General features: G+C 42.8%; 1 protein-coding gene across 1 annotated transcript; it reads right to left on the bottom strand.

The window, feature by feature from the left end:
* Nucleotides 1-354: 354 nt before the first annotated feature.
* Nucleotides 355-13,013, bottom strand: epha2a (eph receptor A2 a). The gene is made up of 17 exons (XM_041959937.1): nt 12,871-13,013; nt 11,966-12,033; nt 9,793-10,429; nt 5,661-5,816; nt 5,212-5,544; nt 4,566-4,693; nt 4,287-4,464; nt 4,072-4,174; nt 3,772-3,824; nt 3,561-3,686; nt 3,283-3,468; nt 3,110-3,171; nt 2,711-2,920; nt 2,356-2,505; nt 1,871-2,064; nt 1,099-1,254; nt 355-522 (listed from the first exon to the last, which is right to left on the bottom strand). The coding sequence occupies exons 1-17, from the start codon at nt 12,944-12,946 to the stop codon at nt 414-416; spliced, it is 2,925 nt and encodes a 974-aa protein (XP_041815871.1). The 5' UTR covers nt 12,947-13,013; the 3' UTR covers nt 355-413.
* Nucleotides 13,014-14,172: the final 1,159 nt, after the last annotated feature.

Genomic DNA, 14,172 nt, shown 5'->3' with positions numbered 1-14,172 from the left:
AGTGGCAGGATTAAAGTGAGTGCTTGGAAGAAAAAGCCCTTAATCACATAGAGCATGAAATATTTCAGTCATTCACTAAATACGAGCCAAGCTCTCTCACATTGTCTCACATTTTGCACTTATAAAAGTTTTATTTACTACATCACTTTGTTTATGTTCAACATATTTACATAAAGATAAATTATTTATCCTCTGTTCATATCATAAAGTACATAAGTGTTTTTGATCTCAGTCTTTTCTGAGTAGCTTGGAGGATCCTCTTCAGTCGTGCCACACTGCGCCACAGAAAAGACAAAAAAAACCTGCAGAGTAGCTCAGTTTCACCCCCCCCCAACCCCCCACATTAGTCCCCCTCGTCCGTGAGTGAAATGGCATGGTCGGTCAGTGCACTTTGATTTGAAGGAATGCTTAGATCACACTGCAAACACGCTGAGGGAGCTGGTCTCATCTTTCAGACCCAGGATGCTGTATGCTATCCTCTTCATGTGACCGGGCAACCGCACTCCAATATTCCTGATGTCTCTGAAAGGAGAAGATAGACGATACGTTTTGAGTGTGCTGAAAACAATATGGACTGTTTTACATGGACAGACCACAGTGGCACTTGTAGAGTAGAACTATGAGTGCTTATACCCCACGAAAGATTGTAAGGAAATTCCGTTTTGAATAGAACAAAATATCCATATACTGGAGCTCAAAGTAATGAACAAACAGTTTACTGATATTAAATATTATATCTGAAAACATTATTTTCAATATAATTATTGGTGTTAAGCAACATCCGGTTTAAAATTAAGCCAAATGAACACATTTGGTACACCACAGACGGTGTCGATGAAAGATTACTTGAGCTCATGTGACAGGGCTGTGGGTGTACATCTGACAAATAAGGCTGGGAACCACTGCTGGAGAAGTTATGGCCGCAGAGAACGAGAGGAATGGCATGGGCAGAGGCAGAGTGGGGTATTTCTGCATTCACAAACTGGATAACAAATGTTCAAGCTCAATACTTCCTCTGTGTTACTACAAAATGTGGCCCAGCGCCAGATGAATCAGCACAGTGGGGCAGAGCTGCACCTGTGCCATGTGTGCACTTACTCATGCCTCAAGGCGAGCACCTGCTCCATGGTCGTGATCCCAGCGCGAGCAAAGCTTTCGTTGTACTGGCTCATTTTGATGGACTCCAGCCATTCGGGCACCGATCTGAACATGGTGCCCTCACAGCCGCTGGTGCTGGGCAGGCGGATGGACACGCTGCGAGGAACAACGTACACTTGGATTAGTTATCACTTAATGCAACTTTATGAGTAGTGCACGCGTGCATGTGATGATTGTCTTCTAATGGCAAATACAAACACTAATACTGCTTTAACTGTAACACATGTAAAATCTAGATTGCAAATTTCCTCCATACTGTATGACCAGCTCATGATCAAAGCTAGAGTCATGGCTGAAAGACAATTTGTTGTTTCATTGAGGGCTACATGTGGGACTATTTCTTGGTTAGGAACAGTTGGTTAAGATTCCAAGAAGACACACCTCCTAGTGGAGAAATAGCCTGGCACTTAACTCCCACTAAAACGACAAATTGCCATTTTTAAACTTTATCTTTAGCACAGACTAAACAAACAGGCTCTAATGTGTTAATAAGCACCCAAAGGGTTAGTGAGTATTTTTTTGTCTACATTACAAAAGAAGATGGCTGGAAGATATGATTGTAACCCATCTGCATCGCAGAGGCTGTTTCTGCCTTTGCCTTTATTTTTTCTGAAACAAGTTTTTTCACCTCTCTTATGTGACATTTTCTTATAATTTAGTCTCTTTTACTTTGCTGCCAAAACTTAAACCTGAATAAAAGTAATGTTCATACCGTGGATCAAAGTCAGCAATGGTTTTCAAAGACTCTGGGCTTCGAAGCAGTTTGTCCAAAATGTTGACGATGTCTGAGAAGCGTGGTCGTTTGGAGCGGTCGTGCTGCCAACACTGGAGCATGAGCTGGTTGATGGCTGACGGGCAGTCCATCGGCGCAGGAAGCCTGAAGGCCTCATTGATAGCCTTCATGACCTGAGGAAGAAGCGGGGGCAGAGAGGAGGCAGTGCTTAGATCTAAAGTATATTTATGGCTGCAGTGACAGATGTAGCCGTCTGAATAAGTGCTGTGCTCTTTTGTTGACATTAACAGGTCATTTGAAGAGGATGGTGGGAACCTACACTGGATGTCAGGCAAATTTCTATCACCACCTACCCAGCACAGGCTCTCAGTGGTAACACACATTGAAGTTTGACCTACACAGGCCAAAACAATCCTTCATCTCAACCGTACGAGTTGGAAAGAAGATGTGACAGTGAAACATACCTCATGGTTGCTCATGTCCCAGTAGGGCCGTTCTCCAAATGCCATGACTTCCCACATGACGATGCCAAAGCTCCACACGTCACTGGCTGAAGTGAATTTCCTGTATGCGATGGCCTCCGGGGCAGTCCAGCGGATGGGGATTTTACCTCCCTGACAGAAGAGAAACATTAACAAATCATATTTAATGGGTGAATCGAGTGGAAACAGACGGCGCTGAAAGACCAACACTTTAGATTGGACACTTGAGAGGGAAAATACCAATAACAGTCTGGCCTTTGTTTCCAAAAAAAAAAAAAAAAAAGACAAGGGTTGCTCTCTATTGCTTTGCTTTTATACTGTGAAGTGTTAGACTTACTCTTGTCGTGTAGGTGCCCTCAGCGTCGTCCTCCAGCACACGCGACAGGCCGAAGTCAGACACTTTACACTCCAGGTTGCCGTTAACCAGAACGTTTCTTGCTGCCAGGTCACGGTGGACGTAGCTCATGTCGGAGAGGTATTTCATGCCAGCAGCTATTCCATGCAGCATCCCCACGAGCTGATATGATGGAATCTCTCCGTCACGGTCCTAAAGGGGAAAAATACACATGTTGAATACTTTTTCATACTTTGTTGAGATTTTTAATGAGTCATAAATTTCAGTCAAACACTGCCCAACCAAAAATGCAACTACCTTTTACAGAAGTACAAGGAATACAGATTTTAAGGACTAAAACCCCCTTTGAGCCCCTGTTCACAATAATATACATGCACCTACCTTCAGATATGTGTCGAGAGCTCCATTCTCCATGTACTCTGTCACTATCATGATATGCTTAACTGAAAATTTAAAACAAAAAGTTACGTTTAGTGAAAGAAAAGTTCACACGCAGTTGATGCAAATGAGCCATGATTGATTGCTTTGACTTCCGTCTGAGGCCATCGACTCACATTTGGTGACAACTCCCTCCAGGCGGATGATATTCGGGTGCGAGAACTGGCCCATGATGCTGGCCTCGCTCAAGAAGTCCTGCCTCTGCTTCTCCGAGTACCCCGGCTTTAGGGTCTTGATGGCCACAGCCACCTCCCCTCGCCCAGGACTCTTCATCACACCCCGAAACACTTCCCCAAACTCTCCTGAAGGGCAGACGGATGGCAGGGGGAAACATTAGAAACAACGTTCTGACATTTCATCACATGAAAGGTAGCCGCTTCTTAAAAACACTCACCAACACCGATGACTTTTTGTTTGCTAATGGCACCCTGGTCAATTTCTGTGACAAACTTCTGGATGGCGATGTTAGGGTCCTCATACATGTGTGGATCAACATAAGTCTTCAGAGGCTTCAGCTGATCTAAGGACGGAATAATAACTTATACAACTGTTTCATCTGTAGATAATGCTGAAGTATTATTGCATGTACAGGATGGTTTTCTAACCTGTTGAAAAGTAGGGATCCTCAGGTCCTCCCCTGCCACGAGAGCTCAGTCTTCTAAGAGGAAAACATGAATAATCACTACAGGACCATACAGAATACAGACTGGCTCTTTAGTAATTGCAGGTCAGTCTCTGGTAAAAAAGATCAAGGCTGTACTTAATCGCAGCACTGGCTATTACTGATAAACCCTTCCTGAGCTGTCGCACCAGAATATCTTTAAACATTTCAAGTAGTGCACACACTTGTGGCACATAATCACACAGTTTGCAGGCCTGTAGATGCCATTTATCTTGTTACCAACCGTTTACGCAAGAGCAGGACGGCCACCACAACAAGCAGAATAACTGCCACTCCAAACACAGCTCCCATCACCATGGTGGAGTTGTTCTGGATCTGAGACTCAGCTGTGCAAATCATGGAGAGAAAAACATTTATCAACTCAAGCATGTGAAATTAAAGTTTATACTAAAGGGCATTTAGTATTTCATCTTCCATAGACTTTAAGGCTGCTGGTACCTAATGGTGAAGTATGGAACTCGTGCTCCACGCTGTAGCTGCCAGGGTTGCCTTCAGGACTCATTGCCTGCACTCTGAACATGTAAGTAGTGTCTGGGGTGAGGTCGTTAATCTGGACTGAACTTTTCTCCAAAATCAGGACTGTGTAGGTGGTCACATCTCGCTCGCCATCACCATCCTGCGAGGGGGAAAAATTGTATGATAGAAGATATCATACGACAGCCTCAAGTCTGATTTGGAGGGGGTGGGCGCAAAAGAGTACAAAGCGCTCTGTCTTACTTTTCTGCGGTACATAAGCTCATAGCGGTGACTGATGTGGGCTGGAGGCCTGCGAGACAGAGTCCAGGACAGAGACAGACTGGTGGGGCTGCGATCATCCAGATGGATCATCGTCACCTTGGGGGGATCTAACGGTCGGTGAGAGACAGAAAGCAAAACAACGGTTAGTGACTAATCATAGTCTTTGGGAGGACATTTGGAAATGAAAGCCTTTGGGACTTTGGGTCAGACTGAATTCCTCTTTGTGTAGTAAGGCCTTTTTTTTGTTCAGTGTCTTTACTGAAGTATATATCTGAACACTCTTAACTCTGATGGAGACTCCAGACTGTTTCAAAAAATATGCTTCAAATAGTTTTATCACCTTCACAGTTGCTGACTTTTTCTAATTTTATAAGAATTGCCGAAACATAATTTTGGGGTTGAAGGGTTGGATTTTCAAACATCCACTACAGAAAACAACAGATTACATCTGTTTGTGGCCCCAGCTTAGAAAGAAGATTAAATACAATGGATCTTTACATGCTCTATATCTGTGGTTGGTGTTGAGAATAACATTTGAACACCTCCCAAATCCTAAATAGGTGTGTTTGGACTTCAAGCCTGAATCAAAGCAAAAATAAAAGGCCGGTCATGTGATTGAGCTCACCAGTATAGTCCAGAGCAGTGGTGATGCTCGCGGTGGGCTTCTCAGTACCAAACTGGGACACGCCGCTGCGAGCCTCCACAGTGAATGTGTAGTTGAGATGAGAATCCAGGTCAGTAACGATGACCATGGCGTCCTGCAGGTCTGTAGAAGCTGGCTCGAAACGGACCTTCTCGCCACAGGGGACACACGAGCCCCCATCGCAGAGCTCACACACCACGCTATAGGTGAGGTCACCGCGGCCCCCAGTCACCAATGGTGGGCTCCAGGACAGCTGCAGCCTGCCCTCTGCTGACAGGGTGGTGGAGCTCAGGTCACGAGGGGCACTAGGTGGAGCTTTGGGAGGAAGTAGATGACACAGAACAGTTAGTCTGATGTTCTGCCCTGGGTCTAATGAGCTAGAAGTTGATGTTTTAAGTTATAGTAATATGAAAGTGAGGGGGTGTTGTTACCAGAGCAGGCTGATGTAGGAGGGTCTGAGGGGGAACGGAAGAAACCTTCCTCACACAGACATTCAGTGGCGCCGGCAGTAGAGGGCTTGGTGTTATCAGGACAAACCTGACAAAACTGGCTTGATACAGATGGCTTGAAGTAGCCTGGTTTGCATGCTGTTTGAGAGAAAGAAGGTGTGTGTTAGTTTAAGCATGTCATACAGGGATAACTGTAAAACAGACAAACACAGGAAGGAATGACTGATCAAAATGCAAACAATGAAGCTGTCTCTGTAATACCAGTCCCTTCCACTCGGCAGGAAGCATTTGTTACGACTAACCTATAATCACTGAGTCTTTGTGTGCAGAGGAATGAAAAGGGATTTCCCTGACGATCTGCCTCCACTCGCCTTTTTCGCCCGAAGGCCTAATCTCAGGTCGCACTGCCAGTGTCAACCGGATGACAGAGGAGCACAAAATCCATCAGGTGATCCGATCTGCCTTTCCTCTGTGAACTCTAAGTTCACGTTATCTGGAAGATAATATTTATGTTTTTGCCAAAGGAAGTGGCACCTTGGACATGGATTGTGGGGTGTTGTGATGGCAATGTCAGCACACAGATAAACAGCCTTCCAGGGCATGGAGGTTAATGAACGTGCAGAGTGGACAGAAACCAGGACGTAAGAGTTGCAATTCAGTCTGAAAGCTGATGTTTCCTCCCTTTCTTCTTTCCTTCCGCTAACCCCTGACACCAGTCGCAAATTACAGCATCCAAGGTTGAACAGTTAGAGGACATGAGAGTCATGAAAGCGGAAAAGCTGCTGGAGACGAGTATGATTTTCAGTGTGTTTCTGGAAACAGATGCACATACTTTCTGGGGTGATAAAGGGCTCCAGCACAGTAAAAAACTTTAAAAGAATGGATCTTATGAAAGATCTCCCCTGTCTGCTTTCATTCTGCTGTCTCCCTCGGGAGGAGCCTTTCATCTGGCCCCTATGCTGGTGGCCGTGAGAAGAGGTCGAGCGAACCTTGAATTAAAGACGTGGTCGCGTTACTAAGACCTTTGCACTCCAAGTATTGCTGTGGTGGAGGAGAAGGAGCAGGTTGAGTTTGAGTAGGAGGGATGAAGATGAATAGATGGACGGATGGGGGATGGGGGCAAAGGTCTGGAGCACCAACAGAAGTTCTCTCTGGGGAGTCACTTGGCGGCAGTGGGGGTGTAGCTGAGGTCTTTTCGCATAAGAAAAGGGGGCCAGCCCATTTCATCTTGAGCTGGGGCAGCAGGACCTCTGTCACGTACCAAAGAAACTCCAGCCCTATTCATCTATTGTCTCTGAGATTGGACAGAGTGGTGCCATAAATATGTTGCATTACTCATTATACAGCTCGCAAATGGTGACATGTGTGCAATGCATGAATACAAACACTGGTAATGCAAACTTTGGCAATGCTGGATTACTCTGAATTTGGGTTTTTAGGATTGTGTGTCAAAAATGGTTGAAATATCGTTTTCATTTGATCCAAAACCTTAATTCAACCAACTTTTATCTTCACTGGTGGATGGAAATGGTTCTCCTAATTGTTCCATGCTCCTTTTTGACTACAGCACACATGTGAAAAGGACTTGTGTTCCGCACCGGTGCATCTGTTAATTGAATCTGTTTTTTGCTCTTTGTGTCGGCCCATTGTTCTAATGAGTGGGAACATGGATTAGGGAGCTCGTTGCGTGTGTTAACCACCGGATGAAAGAGCAAAGGGAGGCAAAGCGGGGCATGTCATTGGCTAACAGCTGTCCTGTTGCTCCACTAATCCTCTTGACTAAATTACACTCCACACCTAACTAAGCAGCCACGAAGCTAACCACCCTCATGCACCAACTGTCGACTCACTCCCCACCCTCTGACTTCGACCAAGGACAACCTGCTTATTTGTGTCAGTCAGCATTCCTCCTCATCTCACTTTACTTCCTTTTCCCACAACAGTTGGGCTCTTTAGTGGAATCCACATGCCGGCCATGAGTCTCTAAGGATATCACTTTCTCTAGTAAACGTAATTTGGAAATAGGGAACAACAGCATAATAATTATGTTTTAACTTATGTAATAAAACATGTTTCCTGAATCCTGACAAACAGGTCATCCTCCAGACTTTGGAATCACAGTTTTTTTCCACATCATAAATATTTCCTGTCTTCCTCTGCTAACTTCCGTTTCAGGTGCTCGACTCTGAGTCTGCCTGCGGTCAGGAACCACAAAGACTGAAACATTCCTCTGCCTCACTTCCTCCACGCCTTGCTCTCCTATTCTGTCTTTGAAGCACAGTGCTTATCTTTCCATGGTGTGTAGGGCTGCAACTAACAATATAATTTTCATTATCTATCAATCTGACTCTCGTTCTTTACTAATCAATTACTCATTGGGTCTATAAAATATCATAAAACAATAAAAAATGTTTGTCCAATTTCCTAAAACACGAATGTCTTGTCTAAAAACCCAAAGACATTTAGTTTAGAGTGATATAAAACACTGGAAAGTAGAAAATCCTAACAATTAAAAAGCTAGAAGCAATTAATTTCTTCATTTTTGGTAGAAAAAAGGAACTATAAATTAATTATCAACAGAGTCAATCAATTCTCTGTCCATCAATAAATCTCTCAGTCCTTTCATTTGGTGAGAATGATCTGTGTCACTTATAGGCACTGACTCCAAGTCGACCAAACTCTGCCAGTCAAGGTGACTCGGACCATCAGGAGTCATAAACCGCAGCCTGACTCAGTCCAACCTCTGATAGGCGTGTCGGCTCCATCCCTGTAATCTGTGGTTCCTGTCGCCTTAGCGACTCACACAAAACAAATACTTGCGAGCAGAAGACACGCCGCTCAGGTAGTCATTCTGACACGTTCACACGGCCCTTCCTTTAGTCAACCAGCGCTGAAGGTGACGCGAGGATGAAAGAATTCCTTTCAGAAATCCCCGCACCATACTGTGCCCTTCCTCCCTCCTTCCTCCTCTCTCTGTACCCTCTCTCCTCCCACGCTTCCTCCAGACAGTTCAACACACCACACCCGAGAATGCCAAAAGAACAACTTCCACACAAACAGTAGGAGCACATCCGCTGTATGCACGCCACAGTTATGTCTTTAACTGTACACATCTATTTGTTTTTTGCACATGTACTTGCAGGTCTTTCTCGAGGGCACTGCATTCTGCAAAGTTTTTGCATTCTTAACCTTAATCTGGGTGACACTCATATGAATAGACATAAAACCTTCAACAGAATGTTCCCAAATTCCTTTTAGTTCTTAAATTATGAGTTATTTTTTTAAAAACTACCTGCCTATGAATGTCTGAATGTTTAAAAAGTTTATCCTCATGCTCCTTTATAGAAGAACATTTTTCCCTATTTCACACCACATACCAGACCTCATAGTCTGTGATATGAACTAATCTTTATAGAACTTAAACTTCAAATCTGACTCTGTGTTGAGAAAGCAAAATGTTTTTTCCTATAATTTTACTTTCAACGCTTTAAGTAGCTCCTCAATATCTACTGAGTGGTGAATTTTTGGAAAACAGTGTCCATCAACATCACATTGAAAATCACTCTAACTTAACACACATACTGGCATCTTTGAGTATGTGTTAGTCAAAGTTCCAGTGTAAATACACAACAAGCTCCACTTGGAGTTGGGACACGGCTTCTTGTACTGTACTTTATCACCTCCAGCCATTGATCTATCCATAAAACAGTGCCCCAGCCCAGCCCCAGTTTCCTGAGAGAAAGGCAGTGGAAAGAATGCACTATTGCCCAACATGTAAAGAGATGAGGCATTGACGGGAGACTGTCGAAATGTCCTCCGTGATTTTGATCTACAGTATATCACATGGAGCAATATGTGGTTGCCTCAAAATCTAAACCAAACAAACGGGTTTATACAGTACATCCCATGCCCGGTCCTGCTGTACCATGCCTACTTCAAGACAGATATGGTGTTCTTTTGTGGTCCAAGCAAGCCAGACACAATTAACATTCCTCTGCGCTCATTCCTCACACCTTGCCAAAGCAGCGGTTGAAGGTGTTTCATTTACTATAACTCACATGGCAACGCAAACATGTCTCAGTTGAGTGCGTGGCGCATTTCTGGCAGTGCTTACCTTGGCAGGAGTCCCCAGTGGTTTCGTAGCCAGCCAGACACTGGCACTGACCCACGGGAACCACCCATTCTCCCTCAGCTGTGCAGTAGATGCGTGGGGTGGCCTGGCTGATGGCATTCTCCACACAGGCTCCCTCCACCTCCCTGAGAGCATCCGCCACGGTCTCTGGGAAAGCTGCCAAGCTCTTCACTGTGGATGGGCATGTCTTGTAGTACACCCTGACAGACAGCAGTGCCACACAAGCCCCCATGTCCTGAAAAGCCAGGTAGAAGCCCTTTCTAGAGAGAGGCCCCACAGTCCTTGTCTCTGTGTTGACTTTTAGCACACGGCCCCGTGTGACCTCATCGGGAGCGATGGTGGCCACTTTGCGGAACTGGCCTTTACGGAAGTTGGTTCCCACGTCGGCATCAGCTTCAGAGATGAAAAGGTTGAAGGTTTCTTTGCAGGCGACAGAAGCCCCTTCAAAAGTGTTGCAGTCTCGCACAACAAACCGGAGCTCCACAGAGACACGCGTCGTCCCCGGGCGCCGCTGGATGAATGTTGTGCGTAACCAGTTATCCTGATCAGTAGAGTCTATGCTACAAACACTGTACGTATAGAAAAGTGAGCCGTTCACCACCGTCTGGACTATCTCCCACTGTAGAACAGAAAAAGATAAACATAGAGGAGAGGGATTAGTTTAAGGGGCAACAGTCACTGTTACCAAGCTACAATAATGAAAGGAGGAAAGGCATTTTTTTCCAGGGAATAAGTACAGGGTTCAGAGGCTTTGTTCCTGCCGAAAAACCAGTTTTATTGATGAGACACCTCGTCTTTCATGCTGAGTGAGAAGCTCATAAAGTGCAGAAGTTAGCTGGAGCTTTTTTTTCCCCACAAATTAAGATTATTGGCCTGGACATGTGCGGTGCTCACAACGTGTGTGGTTTTCCACTAACACACTAGGGTGCATGTGTGTGAGACACACGTAAATCCAGCAAAAACTACTGTAGAAAACCAACTAAGATTTATGGCAGTTAAATGAGCTTCATAAGCGCAGCGTAGAGGCTTGGCAACAATTAAGAGTTTCTAAGAGAGTGAAGCAATGAGGGGTTGAAGGATTAAAAGCCTCCATTCGACATTAAAATGTAGCACCTCATATGTTTGCTGTACTGGTGGGTTTCAGGTAATAAATCACATTACTTTGACTGTTAGAAAAAGAAGTGAGGCAAAATAATGAGGTGAATTTCCACAATTACAAAAAAGTTATTAGTAGCATTAGATTAGAGCAGCACTTTATGAGGCATCATAGATCATTTAAGGACCTGATTTTCATAGCTACACATGTTAGACCCTCTACATTTTGGCCACATTAAATACTGAATTGCTAGCAATTAACTCTAATTACCATCCGACCTCTATCGTCTATTCAGGCAGCTTATACTGCATTGAGAAAATACATTTCCTAAAGACCATGCATTGAAAACAGTCACCCCTGCTGCAAATTTGAATACGCTTTAAAAGCTGGATTGGAACAAAGCAAAGTTTGATAGACAAGGAGAAATTCTGTCTGATAAAACAAGAATCTTTAAGAGTTACACAAGAAATGTAGGCCAAAAAGTGGAAGTGGGCATGTCCTGTTGCTTTTTTTAGATGGAAAGCCACTGAACTATAGATAGAGGGATGGTTCTCCACACATGGACCAGTCTTTCTGTCTCTTTTACTTATGTCCTGCCACAACTGTACCGATCATCTTGCTGCTGTTATCTGGATTCAGAGAGGAATGACAAGGGGAAAATAATCTTAAAATGTAATTTTATGGTTTAGTGCAGGAATGAAAACAATCTCCCGTCATCATGTAAAAATGCACCTCTGTACTGTAAATTTAAATGTAGGTTAAACCTTGAAGTTTTAATGGCACTCCTAAGTTTTTTATGAAAGGGTTGCTTTAACACAAGACTAGCTGAGCTCTGCCAAACCTCATTGAGCTGCCACTCATTCCATCCCTCCCAGGGAGCTTTTTTAGTGGATTGGATGAGCAGAAAAAAGGCCTATGTTATTAATAAGTAGTACTCAAATTCTCACACCAACTGATCTTCAGCAGCATTTTCATCATTTCCTGTCTTACGCAGATAAAGACAGTTTAAAGTCTTGAACCCGAAGTCTTAAAAATGCCTGTTGAGGTATAAATACTCACTCCGTTCTCATATGGCAACGTCAACCACCCCAACTCTGATCCTGAAGCGCTCATATCCAGCAATATTTCTACAGAGACGAAACAAAAAAACATAGGACATATTTACAACAAGCAAAGAAGCTACTAATGACACCTGATGCATAAAAAAACAAATATATATGTATATACATGAATAAAAAAGAAGTATTTAGCTTGCTGTTTTACAGACCTAACATCAGATCTTGTATTTAATAGGCTGTTAAATAATTAGAAATGACTATGATTTTAGCATACAATTAAATTCGCTGCCTTGATCTCCGGGGCCAGCAGCTTTATAGGGGGCACATGCCATGCTTTGACATTTTAATCAAGCATGTCGGTCTGATTCAGGACTTCATTGACCGTGTCCTCCAGGTCCAACATACAGGACCAATAATGTCTGAGAAAGGCGTGGGCAGTTAAATTGCCATGACGAGAGAAATACATGAATCTGAACCACAAGTGAAACAGAAAAAGCTGACATGTTGAGGCACCTCACAGGTGGCCCTTAACCCTGAGATGACAAAGGCCAGTAAATACAACAAAATACAAGTAAATTGTTTAAAAAGACTGGCAGGCGACATATTATATATAGTGATATTTCGAATTTCTGACCATTTAACGCATTCTCAATTGTTAGTACAAAGTTCAAACAGTAAAGTGATAAATTCGATAGGGACATTCAACACACTATATTATATTCTACTAACTGAAAAACAAAACAGGAAAAATTCAGGAAAAATTTCACCTTGACAATGGCAAAAAACTTAAAAACGTAAGTAAAACTTAAAGCAGGCTATTAAATTCCGACCTCCTGACTCATGAGGTGCGGTAAAGCTGGACTACACTTTTATTTCTTCTAACACAACGCGTTAAAAAGTACTTACGTTCTTTCGACTGAAGGCTGGTAAATACTTGGTTAATAAATAAAAAGAAAAATAAGTTGACCCGACGGAGCTCCATGATTCCACAAAACTTTCTTTTCAAAAAAAAGTCGTGGTTTTATATCCCAGAAGTCTCTCCGCTCTCCTCCGTCTGTCCCACTGACTTCACCGGCTGAGTGAGCACGAGCCGCAGACCATTGACAAACAGGTGGCGTCATCGCCCCGCCCCGCGCGCTTTGGAATGTCGAGGTTAGCCAAATATGGTAGACAGGGGGCGGGTCCACAGCGATTTGACCGCACCTGTTTCATTGAGAAGGATGTGGGCCTTCATACACAGCACTGTCGCTGTATTGATTTTAAATGTTTGTTTAATTAAATCAAATCAGACCCTCCTTTAGTGTTACAAATATCCTAAATAACACAACATTTGTGTATTTGTATATCAAAACTAAGTCAGCCCTTATGTTACCTAAAAATTATGAATTATATATGTACAGCATATTTACTATATATATTTCCTCCTGTGCACTAGGCTTATTTGTATTTGTTTACAATTTACAGAAACAACGTGTATATAGACACTGCATGTTATTAGTCATTGTTGCTATTCCTATACAGTATTTATGTTTTATAATGATTGTTATGATTGATAATAATCGATTATAATTATCAAAGATAAATAAATTGCCCTTAACAGTTTAATCATTTTTGCAAGATATATCAGGCAGTGATAGAGGTACAGAGATCTACAACTTATGTAAAAGTTATGTAAAAAATGTCATTTAAATAGGTTATTTAACTAAAAGTACAACAGTATCATCATAATGTATGTCATCTGCTTCAACATACAAAAGTTGAAGTTTTTTTAATGCAGACTGAACTCTCCCAGAGCATATTATTATTTGTAATATGTGGTGGAAGAAATTTTAACGTACCAAAATACAGTAATATTCAACTAAAGCACAAGTACTTCAAATTTATCATTATAAGGCTACAGTTCTGAAACGGAACAACTACTTCAATAAATATAATTAGTTACTTTCCACTACTAATAACCAGCACAATTGTTAAAAGCTCAGTAGTAGTAAAAAGATTTAAAGAAATAATAAGCAGTTCCAAGATGATTTTCTCAAGGTCAGTCACGATATGGGTCAATACAGTGACTTAAACCTAATTGTCTGATGATGATGCTGAGCCTTAAACATTTTTAAACAAAGCAATATAGACTAGTCTTGTTTTCCAAAATGAGTGTTTCACTTTTTATTGTAGTCTTTCCTGGAGTTGCATTGTACTGTAGCTTTGGTG

The sequence above is a fragment of the Chelmon rostratus genome, chromosome 2 (assembly GCF_017976325.1).
Source record: "Chelmon rostratus isolate fCheRos1 chromosome 2, fCheRos1.pri, whole genome shotgun sequence".
Lineage (NCBI taxonomy): Eukaryota > Metazoa > Chordata > Actinopteri > Chaetodontiformes > Chaetodontidae > Chelmon > Chelmon rostratus.
The sequence above is the reverse complement of the archived record's forward strand: the minus strand, read 5'-3'. Positions and strand labels throughout refer to the sequence as shown.